The following is a 20850-nucleotide window of genomic DNA, read 5'->3' on the forward strand; positions in this document are numbered from 1 at the left end:
GACCTTGAAAAACATAAAATACCGTCCAAGGTTAAACTTCGCTCCGGGGTACCACTTCTTTTACAAGTTTTTTCGTATTTTCTGACAGTACCCGACGAATAGAGACGAAATATAATAGTTCTCAGTCTAGGCATAAATGTTTAAGACTTATTTAAGAGTTGATGCTCTGAGCCTACTGTATGGATTACTCTGTTTCACGCATCAGATAGATTTTTACACTTTAAAGCGTTACTAACGAGGGAGATAGGTGTTCTGGGAATTCCCGTGGTGAGATAATTCCTTTTAGCGACGCGGTATGTTATCCCAATTCCCAATAGCGGCGCTCCGATCGAGTTGTAAATACTAGGAGTCAGCTGTGGTACACCATTTTTCAAGTTTCAGTTCCCTTGGTGCAGCGCGATATCGTGTTTTCAATTGAACTCTACTCTATTATGTAAATTTACATTTATATGGCTAACATCTTTTTTGTATGACATGAAATACTATATACTTACGATATACGATTGAATTGAAAGTTCAACATGAAAGACAACGATATTTTCGTTCTTGCGAGACAGGCAGGCGAATAGAGATGTCGCTGTTTCCGTGTGAGACATTCATAGCATATCACGCATGCGCAAAACATGAACCCTTTTTTCTTCAATATTGATTTTTCACGACTTAGTTTTGGAATGATTACTTCTATGCTTTCGGCAGAACCAATTCTAGTATTAGCCGTGCTGAATAACATGGCAATACTACAACGGAACCCATATTTTGTGTTAGAGGAGACAGAGCCGGCTCTAGAGTCGACTGTTGATATATATATGAATGCCGGACTCCCGCATTGTTGCCATTCTTATATTTAGCAGGCTAGTACTATAATCGGCCGTGTTTTCAGTATATGAGTATTCAGGCCTGTTTATATGATCATCGCCAGAACTGTGTAAATATATGACCGTGGTTCAATTACGGGACGATAACCGGACGATTTTTTAACAATATCAGGGAGTTCCCTCAGTTTCATATGAAAAACTATTCCTCGATCTTTCATGAACTAAAAGTCGCAAAAGTGGAATATATTACTTATCGTCTTTGAAATTGTTATTATTTTTGGTAAGTTGTACTCATTTTAAATGTACGATTATAATTTTTAAGTACATATACTTTACAAATATATTATTTTTTAAGACTTTTTTTATTATCTAAGTTATGGAGACAGATATAAAGGAGTTTATACCAAGACCTTATCAGATTGATCTATTTGAAACTGCATGTAAAGAAAATGTTATTATTTATTTACCAACGGGAGCCGGAAAAACATTTATTGCTGTTATGCTTATTAAAGAATTAAGTGCGGATATACGACGGTATGGGTCATAAATTACACATTTTTGTCAGTTATTGTCATATAGTATATAATCATATTTTCGCCTTATCAATATTTAAACATTGTGCTATGAATTTTATATATAGGCCTTATGCTGAAGGCGGTAAACATACCATATTTATAGTGAATACGGTACCCTTGGTCATACAACAAAGTGATTATATTAAAAGATTAACTGGTTTATCTTGTGGAACATTCAGTAGCGAGGAAGGAGTTGATTTTTGGCATGATGAAGAATGGAATGAACATCTAAACCAACATGAGGTAATGGAAGTCAATTATAACTTAGAAATATTGTTGCAAATATTGTTTTTATAACATTATACGAATATATGAATTATAATATGAATTACGTATCTAGTAAAATCTTAAAGAATGCTATATTATAGGTTTTAGTAATGATATCGCAAATCTTAGTAAATGCACTTTGTCATGGATATATATTTTTGAATAGAATAAACCTGATTATTTTCGATGAATGTCACAGAGCAGTAAATGATCATCCTATGCGACAAATTATGCAACTCTTTGAAAATTGTCCTAAAGAGGAACAACCAAGAGTATTAGGACTTTCAGCATCATTGTTAAATGCTAATGTGAAGCTGGAAAAAGTACAATCAGTTATGCAGGTAAATTTCATATAATCACATTAAAGAAAAATTTTATTTTAATTAATATAATATATAAATTTTACTATAGTCTTTGGAAGTTACATTTAACGCAAGAATAGCTACTGCAACTGTAACTGATGATAGTTATTATGCATCACCAATTGAAGAAATTATTCAATTTGACCAACATATTATAGACGATGTTGGGGAGTGTATAAATAATATTATTAAGGAAGTAGAATTAATCCTAAATTGCATAGCGTTAAAAGATAATCTGAAGTATAATGAATCAAGTGCAGAATTTAGACCAAAAACTACTAGTAAAAAGTTTTGTGGCATAATAAGAAACATTCAGTACCACTTTCTACGTACAGGTATTGTATATATAGCGCCAGGATATATATAGTACACTAGCAAGAGGTTATTCTATATGCAAAACTAAGTCGAGGAGAAAATAAAGATTTTTGCCTTTTTCGTTTGTAGGTCTTGTTTTCAGGATAATTGAATTTGTACTTCATTAAGTATATTTACATTCAAGCTAATGTATGAATTTTTAAACTTAATTTTCTCAAAGACAAGGTCTCAGACAAAAAAGATATTTTTGTCAACCTTGCATTAGAATAATCTCCTGTCCACCTTAGGATATGTTGTGTGCATAAAAAATAGGATGCAGAATAATTTACAAAATTAATTATAATTAAATTTGTATGTATTCTTCTCTAGTTTAGCAAATTTTGTTTTGATATAGGAATTTATGGCACAAACAAATGTGTTTTACTTCATTTGATTCAATTAGAATACTTAAAAAAAAGTATAGATGATGTGGTATGTAAATATTAAACATAAAGATATATTGAATTTTGTTCGTTTATATTATGTAATGTAATATGTAATATTTAGGATACACTATATATTTTGGAATATCTTATAACAAAAGTAATTAACTGTAGAAAATTATTAGAAGATAAAATGAAAGGGAGTCCAGAAAGGGAGAGAATTTACAAGTGAGTTACTTCTATTTATGTTTATTATATAATTCGTTAATATTATTTTGAAACAATATTATGGAATTTCAGTTATTCATCTGATCAAGTTCGAAAACTTCTCAAAGTATTAAAAGACTTTTATAATAACAAGCGTAGTGATCAGGTATTTTGCTGTATTATTTTCGTACAACGTCGATTCACTGCAAAAATATTATATCAGATATTAAAGGTAAAAAGTAATTTTTATGTTTATAATTTATATAAATTTATCTTTTTTTCATTATTTTGTAACTTGTGTAATATTTTAGAGTATATCCATGCATGACGTGGAATATAAATTCTTGCATCCAGAGTTTGTGGTAGGTGCGTCCAGTAATCCTTTTAAAAGTTCCAAAGAATTGCAATGCATATCAGAACGGAATAAGGAGGTTCTGCTCAAGTACGATATTTTATAATAATAATAAGATAATCTATTATATATAAGCTTATTTATTCAATTTTAATATAAACGTCAGCGGATACATTAATACATCACTATTCAAGAAATACACCATTCTCTAAACTTTTCCTTTTTCCTTTTTTTTTCTTCTTTTTTTTTTTTTTAGATTTAGAAATGGTTTGTTAAATTGCATTATTGCAACAGATGTTATAGATGAAGGTATAGATGTGCCGAAATGTTCATTAATCGTAAGGTACGATTTGCCAATGGATGTAAGAACATATATTCAAAGCAAAGGGAGAGCACGGCATGCATATAGTCAATATGTAGTATTGCTACAAAAAGATGACTCACAGTATCTACGACGACATAATGAATATAAAAAGATAGAACAACACTTGAAACAGGTGCCATTTTCTTAAATTTTATTCCTTATCGCATATATTTTCATACCGATTTTCTGCTTAATGCTTGAATACTAAATATCAGTAATGTTAATAACAATCAATGATAGTCGAATGTATAAGCGGAAAAACATTTTGCCGCCGACATCGATTTTTAAAAAAGAAAAAAGAAAAAACCTTTTTGCTGTTGATAATGATTATCGGTAAACAAAATAAAATCCTGGTCATGGATAATGGTTAATAGCTTGTTATACATAGGGCATAACTGTATATACATATACATATATACATATAAATTTACTCACTTTTTATCTTCTAACTAGCTTCTAGTAGATAAAACTGATGAACGTAATGTACCAACTGAAAATGAAATACAAAGTGAATTATATCAACATGACATAGAACCATATCAGGTAACTAGTGATGATGGACAAGTATGTTGTATAACAGAACAGATGGCAATTAGTGTAATAAATCAATACTGTACATATTTATTGAAATCAAAATTTGCCTGTTTATCACCTATTTGGACTTTACATAAAATTTCAAAAAATTATCCGCCACTGTATCAGGTATTAGAGGCTGAAATATTTTAAATCTTTTTTTCTCTTGCGCAATGATTGTAATTTCCTTAAATAACGTTTTAGGTTTCTCTTACATTACCATCTATATCTCCATTCAGAACTACCATCCTTGGTGATCCTATGACTTCTATCAGTAGTGCAAAGAGATCTGTTGCTATGAATATGTGTATGGAATTACATAAAATCGGAGAATTATCTGACAATTTAAAGCCAGTTACAATAGAAACACTTCAAAAGGACCTAAGTTATTTATTTCCAAATTGGGTTGACGAAGCTGAATCAGAGAAAAGTTCAGTAGGAACATACAAGAAAAAGCGACATCATCAGTTACAGGTAAGATAAAACAAAAATTTATTATTTCATTGATCAAAATGTAGTAAATGTTGTTACTAAAAACCACCATTTATATGGTATAGTTTCCATCAGCTCTCTATGGTGCATTTCCTCTTCCTCGAGAGACAGTGTATCTTCACATACTTCATGCTACGCCTAAGTATCCTGTACCACATCATGATAATCGCTATTTGACATTCTATAATTTGTTACATAATAGTGCAGGTTTTGGTATACTTTCTACGAAACAAATGCCAGAGGTATAAATTTCCATTTGTTTTGTAATCTTAATAGCAAACATTCTATACGCTTATACATTTACTTATACATTTTATACTCTTATTGTAGATACCTTCTTTTCCAATTTTTATGCGTGTTGGTGAATTAAATATTGATGTGAAAGTAAATCACGCAAAAATGATTTTAACTGAGGAAGAAGTTATATATTTAAAAAGGTTTCATACTTTAATATTTAGTGATATCGTACCAGTTATAAAAACCTTTATGGTATTCGATAATTGTAATCGTGATAATTGCTTTTTAATTGTGCCAGGTAAATGAAATTTATGATTGAACGGGGACAGATTGGAAACTTTCGATTTCCGGAATTGCCGCTGGGTGTTCCTTTATTTATCATTATCATTGCCATTCCGAAAGCTTTTCAATCTGCGCTATGCACTAAAATAATAATTCTATATAGATAATAAAGATATATTTATGTATTCTCTTTCTTACTATATAAGATACCATTAATATTAGGTCCTTTTTTAATATCTTCTATTTTAGTGCAATTTTAAAATATAATTTTTTAGTTAACGAAGACTGGGACATAAATTGGGAAGTTACGAAGCAGTATAGTTCTATTGAATATATATCACCACCAATTCCATTCCGTTTTAAGAGTTCTGATTACGAACTAGCATTGGTTAAACCTAACTATAGAGCTGCAGACACATATATTGTTACCCAAGTATGTGATGATATCATGCCCAGTTCATGTTTTCCAACTGATCACTTTTCGACGTATATTCATTATTATAAGGAAAAACACAGATTGGTAATAAACAATTTAGAACAGCCAATGTTAGAAGTAAAATCAATATCAAGGGCAATAGATTATATAATGCCTAGGTAATACATAATTCTTTATATACATATTTTAAATGAAACTAAATTCATAATTAAATTGTATTTCTCTATACAGAGATAAGAGTACTGAATCAAAGAAAGAGCATTTAGTTCCAGAATTATGCATTAGAATTAATTTTCCAGCCTTATATTGGCTCAAAGCAACAACTTTACCATCTATATTGCACAGAGTCTCGCAGCTCTTAATTGCAGAAGATCTAAGATACATTATTGCTAAAGAATGTGATTTAGGAACGTTATCAAATAATATGAAATGGCCTTCATTAGTAGTAACTGAGCAAGAAAGAGAAGACTCATTTGAGCCTTTATTAGAAATTTCTACTACAGAAAATATGGATAATTTACATTCAGAACCAATTTCAAATGGATCAGAAGCAGATGGTTTGTGTACATATATATATATATATATATATATATATATATATATATATATATATATATATATACATTTATATTTATATTTATATTTATATTTATATTTATATTTATATTTATATTTATTTATTTATTTATTTATTTATTTATCTATATATATTATATCTCCTATACCTAATATAGTTTTTAGATACAATCATCACTTGTCATAAAACATTAAGCTTACAAATTTCTTTAAATTAAAAGCTAGAACCTAGAGTAGTCTATATCCTTAAAACGTAGCTAGCTAATCTATGGTAACAACATTCCTTTGGTTTTAGATCGCTATTCAGTTTCCCTACTAGTTGCTCGAAACTCTACTATACACACATCTCCCTCACTGATCTACCTCCTAGTAAATTTTTCATCTTTTCTCTAATTCTCCATCTCTTCTCTTATTCTTTCATAAATTACCTCACAGAGCATGAAATGCAACAAGGATCCTCTTCATCTAGATTATACATTCAACACTTTTGGTTCTCTTCCTCTTTATGTTGTATTGCACTAACATTCGCTGCAATATCTTGACCTGTCGACTTTACTTCAATCCACCTAAATGTTCTGCTCTATCCTTCTCATATTCCATTTTTTGATTTACTTCCCAGGTCTTTATACTCCTCTTCGAATGTTGACAACTTGCCTATTACCCCATCTCTAACCTCGTCGAAAGTTCCTCATAGTTTCTTACCCTAGTCAGAGGAACTATCGTTGCTTATATTTCTCATTTCTTCCTTAAGGCAAATCCTGGGCCACCTGATTTCTCCCATCCTTACTGCGGTCAAGATTTATCTATTGACCCTCCTCCTGGCTTGTATGCCCAATCTTGTTCTGTTTGATCCTAACATTCATATTTGATTCGGGGTATTTCTGTTTAATCCTATTGCTATTTTAACGTACATACTCTGCACCCTCCTCTCAGTGTACTCTATTATTTGCCAACATATCCAAAAAGTGTATTTTTTCCCATGAGCTAATTTTTGCCCGTTTCCACATATCCGAAATAGCGTTGACAGCTTTCTGCTCTTTACTTGCCTGTGCTCTTACATTCCGTCTGAAGTAATTGCCTGTCAAGAATCAAACGCCTAGATACTTCTAATAGTCCGTCAATTCTAATTCTTTGCTCATGAACTCCCATCTCTCTTCTCTAGCCCTCCTTCCTCTCTTGAACATCACTTTCGTCTTCTTTGCGTTCACTTCGAGATAGTTTTTCATTACATATCTTCCCAGCGATCTGAGCAACCGCCTGAGATTGTGACTCCCTTGTTGCGAATCGCCACCGCTATCACATCATTCGCAAACTTCAACGCAATCATCTTCTGCCCTGTATTGTACCGCTCCTCCCTCGACGCTATTCCTTGACCAACAGACTAATTTACTTGCAAATCTTCTATGAACAACGAAGATAATAGAGGACGAATGCAGCATTCCTGCCTGATTTCTATGCATGACTCAAAACCATCTGTTAGGCCCGCAACTTGCAATCCTCTGTTTGTCGTTTTCCTGTATATCTCCTTGATCATAAAGAATATTTCTCCATTTACCCCTATTCTCATCAGCTTATGTAGTAAAAGGTGTCTATCTACCTAATGCCTTTCCTTTGTCCTTTTATATGCAGGATGTTCCATCAAACTGTGCCACCTTTAATTATTCTCTCTCTTTGTCCCGATACAGAATAGTATTTCGAGAGAAAGTTATCGTATGTCAAGGGGGAAATTAGGTCTGAAAAATTTTTTCGTATCGTGGCCAATACGAGTAAAATAGAGTAATTAAGGGTTACAGAGCTAGGTGGGATACCCTGTGTATATATATTGTTAATTTATTTTTACTTTAAAAATAGTTCGTCTACGTAGACTATATATTTTTATACATTAATAAAATGTCTATTTTCATATAATATGAAATTATTTCACTAGATATATTTTCACAGAATTATATCACTATCCATGGTCAAAACATCAAGAACAACCAGATTTGGACAAGAATATCGAAGAAATTCAGCTAATTGAAATAGAACACTATTGTCAATTTATGAACGAAACACAGGATCAAAATAATAGTTCAATTGTAATATTCTATATCTTTTATATACATACTATACATACGTTTCACTTCATATTTCTAAAAATTTGAGCAACATTTCTCTATGTATAACACTGTTATCTAACATTTATTTATAATATTCATAAAATTTATTATTTCACAGAAAAATGACAAAATTAATTTTTTGAACAAACCATCAGTACCAGTACCGGTTTTGCAAATCTTGTCATTAAAATGTTCGCATGGCCCCGATCCTGGTCAGATCTTGTATGTAAGTATATTCTTAATTGTTTTTGTTTTAATTGTAATCAGTTAATCTAGTCTGTTTATGAAAACAAATTTTTGTAGGCATTAACTAAAACAGGACATGATGCGTTCAATTTAGAACGATTAGAAACATTAGGAGATGCATATTTGAAATTTATTACATCATTATTTTTATACAATGAGTTTCCGAAGCATAGTGAAGGTTATTTAACCGCAGTGAAAGGCAAAATTATTGGCAACCGTAATCTTTATTATTGTGGAATCAAGAAAAACATTCCGGGATGTATGAAAGTTGACAGTTTTATACCTTTGAGTAATTTTATTGCACCAGCTTATACAGTGTATAGGCAAGTTCAAGATGTGTTATTACAAGCAAAGGTTTGTATTATTTGAATATTCCAAAACTACATCATGCACACAGTAAATTATGTAATAATATAGATGATGTAAACTAATAAGTTGTAAAATTTAATGAAGTAAATTGATTAAATTTATTGAAAAAACAAACTCTGCGTAAGGTGTCACCAAATGTTTTATATGAAATTGAAATACCTCGAGATGAGCAATTAAGTGGACATATAAGTGAAGCCACGAAAAATGCAATACAAACAAAAATATTAGGTTGGGAGACAGCAGAAGCACAAACTGGTATGGAACATTATCTTGGAATACAAACAGTTTCTGATAAAACAGTAGCAGATTGTGTAGAAGCATTGATTGGTGTATATCTTAGAGTAAGTACAAAACAAAATTTTATAATATTGTAATAATTTTTTTTTTAATATGAATATTTTCATTTTTCTAGAGTATGGGTATTAAAGATACTTTAATATTATTACAATGGTTTCAAATTTTACCATATAAAATTGATGCTAATGAATTATTGCTTGGTACCCCTCAGAATCCAATAATTTCTGAAGGGAACATAAATCATTTAATGCCTTGGGCTTCCAATATAGAAACAAAGCTTGGATACAGATTTAATAATAGAGGGTATTTACTGCAGGTAATTAACATTTTACAACAACTGAGTGTTTTATTTTTGATGGATTGTTATATCGAGTTCTTTAATACTAAGATCTAGTTTGGCAACTTAGTTTAACTAAAAAATACAACTTTCAAGTAAAACAGTTAAATGTTTTAGGCCTTTACACATCCTTCATATACACCGAATAATATGACTGAATGTTATCAAAGATTAGAATTTCTTGGTGATGCAATACTTGGTAACAGAATGTTTATGATTTCAAACCTTATTTTGAATGTTTATTGATCAATAAAATATTAAATGAATATGCTTAACTTAACGTATAATTTCAGATTTCCTAATTACAAACTATATCTATGAAAGTTGTGGTAATTTAAACCCTGGTGCATTAACAGATCTAAGATCTGCTCTTGTTAATAATATTACTTTTGCATGCTTGACTGTAAGACATGGTTTACATATCGCTTTACTATCTTATGCTCCAAAATTAAATAATATTATTGAACGATTTGTGAAATTTCAAGAAGAAAGAAATTATGCTGTGAATGACGAGGTATTTTACATTAATAAAGGAAACGTTAAATACATTTTGAATTATTTAAATATATATATGTAAATGTATTTCTATATTTGTATATAATATATTCTATATTTACAGCTTCTATGGATTTTATTAGAAGAAGACGAATGTAATATGGCTGAACATGTAGACGTTCCTAAAGTTCTAGGAGATATATTTGAATCTGTAATAGGTGCAATATATATGGATAGTAATAAAAATCTTACAGTAGTATGGAACATTGTATATTCCATTATGCATAAAGAAATCGGTACGTATTTATGAAAATAACATAACAGTTTTATAATAACATTAAAATTGTTAATAAACATTATTAGTTGTGGTAACATATAACTTTTATTTAGACGAATTCAGCAAAAATATTCCAAAACAACCAATTCGTGTTTTATATGAAACTCACGGCGCACGCCCACAATTCCTGTGAGTATTATTAGTAACAATTAACATTTCATCCTCGTTAAAATTACTTAACAATTATATATTTTTCCCAGGAAAGCAACTGTTATTGATAATACGGATATTGTCATGGTTCCTTTAAAAGTAACTATTGCTGGGAAAGTAAGACATTTTTATGGGTTCGGTGCTAATAAGAAACAAGCGAAGTGTGCTGCTGCAAAGCAAGCTATAAAAAGCTTCTTGTGTAAGAAATAGATAAATATCATAAGACATTTTTTTATGTTCACTGATGGTTTCACCTACTTATGTTTCTTCCCTTCTTCCATTTTCTTCTATCTACAATAAATAATATAATAGTATTACAATAAATAGGATAATAAAAAAGATAATCAATATTGTCTATTTACTTATTATAGTCATATTAGATTTACGTGCAGTGTTTGTTGTTTTCGTTCTTCTGTTAAATTTAATATACGTAAATAATATCATATTCAAAATATTATTTATGATTGAAACATTTTTACGTTATTAAATCCTTTTACTAAAAAAGCAAAATTATAGTATAACTTTAGACTTTAGAAAGGTTTTTAATAATGAAACAAATATTTATGTTACATAACATTTATTTGACATTAGTTAAATACAAAGTAATAGTAAGGTAATCATAATAATCATATAAGGCAAAAGTTGGTCTCTAAAATCATTATCGTGATCTTGTTTCCTCCTTTCACCTCCCGTGCTGCTCGGTCCACCGTGAGTCGAGTCCACGGCCGCAATAAGGGGTGGGGGAGAGAGAAAGGGGCAGATACAACAGGGTCTGGGTTATTTTTCCACGATAACGTTACACAAAAAATCCTAAGCAATCAATCAAAGCGCCTTACTGCGGTTAAATTGAACAATATTCATCGGTCGCTAAGAGCCTTACTTACCCCTTTTATAGGAGTTCCCAGACGTGTGTATACGATCGTGATCCAATCGACGGTCTTATAAAGTCTCGATACCTGCTACGTAGAATCGTCCGAAAGTTGACTCGTGAAAAATCAACATGTATGATATCAAAGTTCTTGTTCTTGCATGACAGACAGAGATGAGTAAAGTGTGTCAGTCTCTGTCTGAGACATTTATAGCATGTCCCGCAAGAACAAGAACTTCGATGTCTTCCATGTTGACTTTTCGCGACTCAATTTTTGGAGGGTATCTTCTATGCTTTCGGTATAATATATAAGTATCGAGACATATTTATTGGGTTGGCAACTAAGTGATTGCGGATTTTGTCATTACCACCTAACGATGCCAACGATAATATATGACTGTAGATTGGACCACAGTCTTTACATCAGAACACATCCACATCGTCCGAAATTTCAGAAGCAACTCCTTGACCATGAATATTTCATCGATATTACCAAGGATCGACATTCTTCTTCGTATGCCGTCACATGCTTGCAACACATCGTGGCCCTACCGTTAATTGTTTAAATATTTGCAGCAAAGGAAACCATTGCTGTTAGAAAAAGCTTGTGTTTCATGAAAGTCGTTGTACACCTATCCAAAGAAATTGCCTGTTTTGTAACCAACATTTGAACAAGCGCTGACCGAAACACCACAATTCCAATACAGATGTTGCACCACGCGGTCAAGTCCAAGAAGCGGTTTCACGCGGGCATATACAAAAACCTATAAAGGGTTGGGGGCTGCCCTGTTTAGTTCCACTGCTGATCAATAATATAGCGATAACGACTTTGCCGACCGTTCACTAAAAACGTTGATCTCATGGTGTCACTAGTAGCGGCAATTTGAAAACATTATGCTTTTATACAACTAATAAGATGGCTTTTTCAAAAAATACTGTATAATTTTCTGAGTGAAGTAAATGTGAGTTACTTTCTTGATTTATTAAAAGAATTACCACGTGCATCTGTATACAACCATCAATTCAAATCATTCTTCATTTATACATAATTAAACATTCTTAAAATGGCGTCCAAGTAAATCGTACGCTATGCACAAATTTTATACATGCATAATTTTTAAAACAGATTTTTTCGCCTTAAAATTTGTATTTCTAAATTCTATTCGAAAACTACTTGAAAACTATCATACCATATAAAAGTAGGTTATAAATTCGGTGTGCTCAGAAAAGCTCAAACAGAATCATTTTATCGACAAAATCAAAATAAACATTCAAATATATGTAAAGACTTGTACAACATACCAAAATACAAAATATTGTAAATTTAGACAATATTTATTGGTGGGGTGCTATATATGTTACACCTTTACTTCAAATTAGTCATGACAATGTATAGGTACAATAAAATAAATTCAGTACAAGTGTACAAAGAAGCAGTTATGTATATCAAAAAAGAGAAACATATGTACAATCAAAATATTACATTAAATCAAATCAAATTTCTATAAACATTAAATAAATAGACTTTCACTCTAATCGCAAGTATATGCTATTAAACATAATCTTTTAAATTATTTATTTCTTAATAGTTGCTGTATTTAATTTAATCAAATATTTGCCTTACTCTGAATTTTGAAATCCTTTTGAATTCTTTGAAATTCTTCGAAATTCTTGAATTCTCTGAATTAGCTTAGTTGAAATATCCTCTCTCAAAGAAAATCGTTCAGACTTCATTGCGTGATAATCAAAATACGAAAATCGAAGCAAAATTTGTAAAATTAATTACAAATCAATCGTCATTATAGCTGATACATACATATATATATACATGCATACATGCATACATACATATTTTGACCTATTCAAAATTATACGATCTATGTATTTTAAGAACTATCATTTTGTATCTTGCATTTAAATAAATTTGACATTTTCGTAAATATCACGTTGATCGAATTTGGTGAGTTCTCATGTCGGCATGGTAACAAAACAAACGTAATATTTACAAAGTGATTGGATGTACGGTGTGAAATGAAATCCTCGGTCAAGCTCTAAAACCATCATATACCTTGTATTAAAATATTTCTTTATCTTCACCAGATTTTATCCCGCATTTCTACGTTACTGAAAAGCTCCGATATTTCCAATAGAAATGTAATCATAGTTGTTAAAACGATGCAGTCACAGTTGCACAGTGTACAATAGCATATATGCGACAAAAGTAAACTCGACTTCTGATTGGTAAAAGCGGGATAAACGCAGAACGCGATTGGCCGGCATGATAATCTAGGTTATAGCTAGTGAAGCACGCATGAATTTAGTGTGACGTCACCGTCCGTACTCGCAATCGGCCATTTTGTGAGTGTGTGCTGGATCGGGATATTTGTGTTAAGAAGCTTTTCCAGTAAAACCGAATGATTTAGTTTACGGGACGGACTCGCTTTACTTTTATTACATGTGCTAAGAGTGCGGGCTATCCGTAGACTTCATACGTAGATTTGTACGATGGAGGAAAAGGCGTCGTTGAAGGAACTCGATCAGTGGATAGAACAATTAAATAACTGCCAACAACTAACAGAAAGCCAAGTAAAATCTCTGTGCGAGAAGGTACACATACACTTTTCCCTCATCCATAAAAAATTATCACCACGTCGATTCTTTCAGTGTATCTTCTTTATTGAGATATCTCTTGTTTGACTTACAATTAATTTTGTTACGCTGTTTTACGCTCGTTTATTCGTATTCTACTGATCACCACCGAGAGCATAATTTGACGTGTCATTACAAATTTCATTGCAATACATTTGAATATGTTTTATATACAGAAATAATATTATCGATAGTGTATTTCGCAATTTCGACAAATTCAGTCTTGATAGATATTATTTAAAATTACGATCAGACGCTCCAAAAACCACCGTGTTCATTGCTATTTGGATTTACACTGCAACTTGTTCAAACCAAGCAAGCTTGCCGAATCAACCCACGATTCTATTTTTACTTCCCGAATGAGATCTCTTGCAGCATGTAAAGAGCACTTTAATTTTCATGCTTCAACGCTCGAAACACCTGTGATATGTCGAAATTATCTTATTTGATTGTATTCATCTTCGGGATGTTTGTATATGTAATACTTGCTCATACATAATGCTTAAAAGATGTTTAATCATTATGCTTGGAAACTTTTAATAATAACTGCTTGAAATACAACAATATGTATTGTTATAGACAAGAAAATGTCATATTTATCTGTGTATTTGCAAATTAATATTAATATAGAATATTTATAGATTATAAATTTGCTTCATATGTTATAATAAATAAGTAATTTGCTATAAATGCTTTTCTATATGGAAGAAAATAAAAAGTATAAGTTGTATACTTATACTATCATTTCTTAATCAGCTGTATTATCTAATCTATTATATTATCACTGTTGTTCCTAAATATATTTTTACTATCTTTTATGTAAATTATATTAATGTTATTACTAGACTGTGGAATTTTATGCATTTATGGGAAATCTCAAAATGCAATAGTATCCAGAATGCATGCAATATGTAAAAATATAAAAAATATCTGAAGTAGTCAATAGTAAAGTATAATTAGTAGGAAAAATAAATCCCTATTTAGGTTTCACTTTGTTGGCTATTAGCATTAAATATTTGTAGTTTATTAATTCATTGTATTACTATTCTTGTATTACTAATTTGTTGTATATGTTAATGGAACTTAACGGTAATGTAAAAATTAATTTCTTACTGGAAATCTGCAATATTTTGAAAAATCTCTTTGTTTTATTTGTTGCAAATAAACTCTTGTCTATATGTCCGTCCGTCCGTCCGTCCGTCCGCCCGTCTGTCTGTCTGTCTGTCTGTCTGTCTGTCTGACCGTGTGTGCGCGTGTGTGTGTGCGTGCGTGCGTGTGTGTGTGCGCGCGCGTGCGTGTGCGTGCGTGTGTGTGTGTGTCTAACTTTATATAAAAGTATTCAAAATAGAGGACTCATTGTAATATTTGAAATGTAAAACAGATTTTTGTATATTTGGATTCCATTTCTTTAACACATTCGAAGCAAAAGACTTACATGTGCATCATCCGAGTTCCAGCAAAGGAACTCGAATGATACATCTATGAGTTTTTAAATGCCTTGGTGTCAATATGTCAATTGCATTCATAAAATTATGAACTTGCATAAATATTTCCAGTCTAGTTATAAATCTGTTGTATTAACTCATTGAGAACCATGCAGTAAAATAATGTGTAAATGTTATGTAAATGCAACATTATCGCAGAACCCAAATTAAGTAAGTTATTGTTTATAAATTTAAAAAAATCCATTGAAATAATAGGTATATCACAGAATCCTATTGTATGAATTGGAAATACAAAAACAATAATTTTAATAAAATAATATATCATAAAATATTCCAATTTTTTTTAATTTCATAAAATTATAGGATCTATATGAAACAAGAAATAGTAATGAAACAGATATTTAGCAGATTCTTGAAGTTCCTTTTCATAATTGCAACATGGATTCAATAAAATTTAGCAATGTAAATTAAAAAAAAAATAGGTTGAATGAAATGTTGCATTAATGCAACTTTGACCGTTAATGAGTTAATATTATTGTTATTATAATATTGTAAATGTGGTTGGATAGATAATTATAAATCATATCTTTTATTTTCTATATTAACCTATTATGTATTTATATATCTTTATATTGCTTTAACATTTTTAGATAATAATAAATAATATCAGAGAATTAATATATGTTTGTAGGCAAAAGAAATTTTAGCTAAAGAATCTAATGTACAAGAAGTAAAATGTCCTGTAACGGTATGTGGAGATGTACATGGACAATTCCATGATTTAATGGAATTGTTCAGAATAGGAGGCAAGTCTCCAGATACAAATTACCTTTTTATGGGTGACTATGTAGACCGTGGTTATTATTCTGTTGAAACTGTTACCTTACTTGTTGCGCTCAAGGTAAAATTCCTTCAAACAGATATATATGTAAATTGCATATCCAGATATAGTACTGCCTGTTTTCCTTTATATACACTATTTTTTCTTTATAATGTATATAAAATCTTGTTTTCATAGGTCAGATATAGAGAAAGAATAACTATTTTAAGAGGTAATCATGAATCAAGGCAAATCACACAGGTATATGGGTTTTATGACGAATGTTTACGTAAATATGGCAATGCCAATGTATGGAAGTTCTTCACGGATCTATTTGATTATTTACCATTAACTGCTCTGGTAGATGGTCAAATATTTTGTTTACACGGTGGTTTATCACCTTCGATCGATACTTTGGATCATATACGTGCTCTAGACCGTCTTCAAGAAGTACCACATGAAGTCAGTATTTATAGGTGACTTTCTAAATTTGTAAAGGAAGAATGGAAGATATGTAAAATATTATTCATATTATTTTAGGGACCCATGTGTGATCTTTTGTGGTCAGATCCAGATGACAGAGGAGGATGGGGTATTTCTCCTCGAGGAGCAGGGTATACTTTCGGACAAGATATTTCAGAAACTTTTAATCATTCTAATGGCCTGACATTAGTATCACGAGCACATCAATTAGTTATGGAGGGTTATAATTGGTATATTTATTGGAAATTTTTACTTATGATTTAATTTGTACTGTATTTGTGTATTAATATTATGGTATTATTATCATAAAATTTTGTATCCCATACATACATATATATATATTTTTCATTACAGGTGTCATGATCGTAATGTTGTAACAATATTCTCAGCTCCCAATTACTGCTATCGTTGTGGAAATCAAGCTGCAATTATGGAATTAGATGACGCTTTAAAATATTCATTGTAAGTATAATGATTTTATATTAAATGAAATAATTGGTGAGCAAAAATATTGATATGAATTATTTTTTATTCATTTTGTAATCAACAATGTTTTGTATTTTATCTCTACAGCCTTCAATTTGATCCAGCTCCAAGGCGCGGTGAGCCGCATGTTACTAGGCGGACACCAGATTATTTCTTGTAAACAATCAAAACCCCTGAGTTATCTATTAAGGTAGGGGTACAGAAATGATTCAGGCTTCATAGCAATGCCACTGAACATAATTTATGATAGAACATCAATAAAGTGTGAGGTTGCAGCTATCCTTACACATTACATTATAGTCTCAAGTATTATATCATGACTCTTTGTGGTGTCTTGTTGAGAGATGGCACACAACCGAGTATTTTGCGCGTGTCCCACACCATTCATGTAGACACAACATTAAATGTATACAAATAGAAAAAAAACAAACAATAATGTACACACGTACCAATTAAAATTCACGTATCACATTGAGTTCTACAACTTTCATTGTATTGCTTGTATTTTTATTATCAAGAAACAAAACAGAAGAAATGAACATAATAAGTAGTGCGAGTAAAAAACTGTGCATGGTATTGTTTGAAACCTTGAAGAAATATTAATTTATTGAAAAACTGTTTATACGAGCAAAATTATTTGTTGCGTGTACTGAATAGAAATAATGTTGTTTAAGGTTTCAAAAAGTGTACCAAAATAATAATAGTTTATATTTAAGAGAGTGTCACATAATTGCTAGTGTGAATGGAGCATGAAATGTTCCACTTGAAGGAAATATACAAAGGGTTGATGCAACAGTAAATTTGGCATATACAAATCGTGCCATATAAACAATTGAATAAATTCTCTAGTGAATTTTATTAATGATTGTAACATAGCATTATACGTATTAATTAATCACAATCGTCGCAGTCAATAATTTTGCTTATAGTATTGACATTGTTTTATTAAGTAAATCAAAATATAATTTGTATAAGTCTTATTTTTATAATTATCTTACAAAATAATTTAGTGCAAGTCCATCAGTCATGTTTATTCCATAGCATTTATTTTATTTTAGTTACGCTCATTGCTGTTTTTATTTTTCAAACCTGCTTGCCTAAATATAATTTTTAAATATTAATATTAAATACAAATGTCGTCGGTTATCTCATGTTTTATAATTTAAGGATTAAGAAAACTTTTGCATCAATCCTGTCAAGACTTCCTAAGTGAAACACACACTTTATACTGAATGAATTCATGCATTCACAATCATTAAATTGAAAGTTAATTGCTTATGAACCTACCGACAACTTTTTTACTAATTAATAGATATAAAATAATGCTTCTGGTAAATAAACATGTGTAATGCAAGTTTAATGAATTTAATGTGTTGTCAAATCATTCATACTCGTCAATACACAAGCATTGTATACATGAGCATTGAATGTATTCACGGAATACATAATTCATAGAATTAAACATGTAATTTGAACATATGCATAATGAAACGATACAGTAGTAACAATAAAGAGAAAAAAAAACGAAAAATGTATAGGTGCACACTATAGCAATTTACTAAGACTGTAAATGTAAAAGAAAATAGCACAGAAACCATAACATTGTGGATACAGTAACTTTTTCTGCATTGATGCAGGGCTAAGCATTTTTTCATTTTTGTTTTATATATTATATATTACACATATTTTCTGGGTTATAAAAGAAATAAAGGTAAAATTTTCTATATATAGAAAAAAAATTATGGTATTATATAACAGCAGATGAAGCAGATTGAGTTAATTAAAAGTACGTCTTTTAGTAAAATCAATAATAGATCTTGGAGCTTGTATAGTTAATTTTGTATTTGCTCTATTTATTTTCTTTTTAAAGTATTTCATATAAGACATAAATTTCAATATCAAATAAACTCTTATATGTTGTTAATTCTTAAAGATTTAATACTTCACAACATTTCAAATTTTTTTATTTTGTCAAATTTTACTTTAGATAATGTGATAAAAACACTTATTTTTAAGTGCAAAAGTCGTAAATCCGGTTATTTCTGTTTCACTTTAATTTTGGTATTGAATGTCAATATTTTATGTACTTACATGCAGATTTTTACAAAGTGATCATAGATTAAACTAAGCTAAAAATGAGTATGCTTTTATCAAAAGCTGATTGATCACCGATGCACACGCAGAAATTCAAATTAAAACAAAACGCTTCAAACTTATCTGTTATGTATATAAATTCAGGGCAAAATAATCAGTTTATAGCTGTATATAATTATTATATATCACATACAGACTACATTGTATATATCAATTTGAAGTAATATCTTTTACAATATTTTTTGGGACATTTTATATCAATCATAAAAAATACTTCAAGCAATTGCGAGTTATGTGTGTGCACTTGGTTCTTATCTTTCGGCATGCGTCCCTGGTTTTAGACTTTGTGTATCTTGAACACATTAAGTTACAAATTTTAAACTGGCTTGCTGAAGCAAAGTAAACAGTATGCCTTGAACTGATATTATGTCGTCTCATTATAAACAGAAGCTAGATAAATAAAGAAATGTTATCATATTTAGAGAGTCTTATATCATTTTTACACATTGAACTACTGTAATGCAAGACATGATATGAGCAAAACTAATTACTGGTCATAAGACTAATACATAAATAATTATTCGCATGTATTTTAACATATAAAAACTTTAAAAGTAAATTTCTGTAGAAATAGGTAAATTTTTATGATTAAAGTCATATTTATAAATTACATAAACCTAGTGATATTTTAAGTACATGTACAAAAAAACATTTATTACAAGACACTCAATTGGAAAATAAATATTTCAAGTTAAACCAGCAATAAGCAAAATTATTTATTAAAGTGCATAGTTTACTAACTAAAAATATTCAAATGTATTACTGATAATGGGACATTAAGTTTAAAGTATGACAAATTGCTATACAGAGCGTTCTGAAATTAATTAGCATATAATTCATACAGTGTATTCAGGAAATTAAATAAATAAAAAGGATTCATACATAAATCTATATTCAAAATTGTTTTCTTAATACACTACATGCCCTGTTTTGAAGAAAGTTTTATCAAGATATTTAATCGAAAGAAAACAATATTTGTAGTGATTTCCAGATATTTTAATTACGCTTTATAAATATCTACTTAATTTGAACAGTGTAACAAAAAACATTTTTTCTTGTTTTAAGATAATTTTTGATGAAGCATGTTAAAAAGTTATGACATAAAAATTGATTGGATAAAATTGTATAATTACTCATCACTGTGGAATTATTAATTGATAAATTAGTCAACGATGATAGTCATTGTTATCAATCATTATTCATGTGAAATTAATTTATCAAACAAAGAAATATTTAAAATTTTACACGAACTTTCTTATCTTCTTAATTTCTTGAATATATTGAATTGTTTTAGCATCAAGATTTGGAAACATCTTATCTTTTTTTTGTACATTACTAAT

At 30.1% G+C, this 20850-nt stretch overlaps 2 protein-coding genes across 4 annotated transcripts; both read left to right on the forward strand.

The window, feature by feature from the left end:
• The first annotated feature begins 862 nt into the window (after window positions 1–862).
• Window positions 863–10949, forward strand: Dcr-2 (Endoribonuclease Dcr-2). Of its 3 annotated transcripts, XM_069116208.1 has the most exons (26): window positions 863–1095; window positions 1190–1349; window positions 1456–1633; window positions 1759–1998; window positions 2069–2354; window positions 2729–2805; window positions 2881–2984; window positions 3057–3195; window positions 3275–3405; window positions 3572–3812; window positions 4133–4381; window positions 4457–4726; window positions 4810–4986; window positions 5075–5279; window positions 5539–5857; window positions 5931–6256; window positions 8217–8353; window positions 8493–8600; window positions 8678–8974; window positions 9115–9330; window positions 9402–9602; window positions 9741–9822; window positions 9917–10137; window positions 10243–10414; window positions 10509–10584; window positions 10656–10949. In XM_069116208.1, the coding sequence occupies exons 2-26, from the start codon at window positions 1192–1194 to the stop codon at window positions 10813–10815; spliced, it is 4770 nt and encodes a 1589-aa protein (XP_068972309.1). In that variant the 5' UTR covers window positions 863–1095; window positions 1190–1191; the 3' UTR covers window positions 10816–10949. The 3 variants fall into 3 exon arrangements, with proteins under 3 accessions (XP_068972309.1, XP_068972307.1, XP_068972310.1); XM_069116206.1 differs by lacking the exon at window positions 863–1095 and having other exon boundaries at window positions 1176–1349; XM_069116209.1 differs by lacking the exons at window positions 863–1095; window positions 10656–10949 and having other exon boundaries at window positions 1176–1349; window positions 10498–10584.
• Window positions 10950–13810: 2861 nt separating this feature from the next.
• On the forward strand, window positions 13811–19927 carry mts (protein phosphatase 2 catalytic subunit mts). The gene is made up of 6 exons (XM_069116376.1): window positions 13811–14080; window positions 16259–16468; window positions 16586–16849; window positions 16928–17100; window positions 17225–17332; window positions 17444–19927. Exons 1-6 carry the CDS (start codon window positions 13979–13981, stop codon window positions 17514–17516), a joined length of 930 nt encoding a protein of 309 aa, XP_068972477.1. The 5' UTR covers window positions 13811–13978; the 3' UTR covers window positions 17517–19927.
• Window positions 19928–20850: the final 923 nt, after the last annotated feature.

The sequence above is a fragment of the Bombus flavifrons genome, chromosome 7, assembly GCF_040668555.2.
Source record: "Bombus flavifrons isolate JBK064 chromosome 7, iyBomFlav1_principal, whole genome shotgun sequence".
Lineage (NCBI taxonomy): Eukaryota > Metazoa > Arthropoda > Insecta > Hymenoptera > Apidae > Bombus > Bombus flavifrons.

Coding starts and splice junctions, on each gene's coding strand:
- Dcr-2 (XM_069116208.1), top strand. CDS start 1,192: ATGGAGACAGATATAAAGGAGTTTATACCAAGACCTTATCAGATTGAT. Junction 3,196..3,274: donor TATTATATCAGATATTAAAG/GTAAAAAGTAAT, acceptor GTAATATTTTAG/AGTATATCCATGCATGACGT. Junction 9,603..9,740: donor ATAGAGGGTATTTACTGCAG/GTAATTAACATT, acceptor TAAATGTTTTAG/GCCTTTACACATCCTTCATA.
- mts (XM_069116376.1), top strand. CDS start 13,979: ATGGAGGAAAAGGCGTCGTTGAAGGAACTCGATCAGTGGATAGAACAA. Junction 14,081..16,258: donor TAAAATCTCTGTGCGAGAAG/GTACACATACAC, acceptor ATATGTTTGTAG/GCAAAAGAAATTTTAGCTAA. Junction 17,333..17,443: donor GACGCTTTAAAATATTCATT/GTAAGTATAATG, acceptor TTATCTCTACAG/CCTTCAATTTGATCCAGCTC.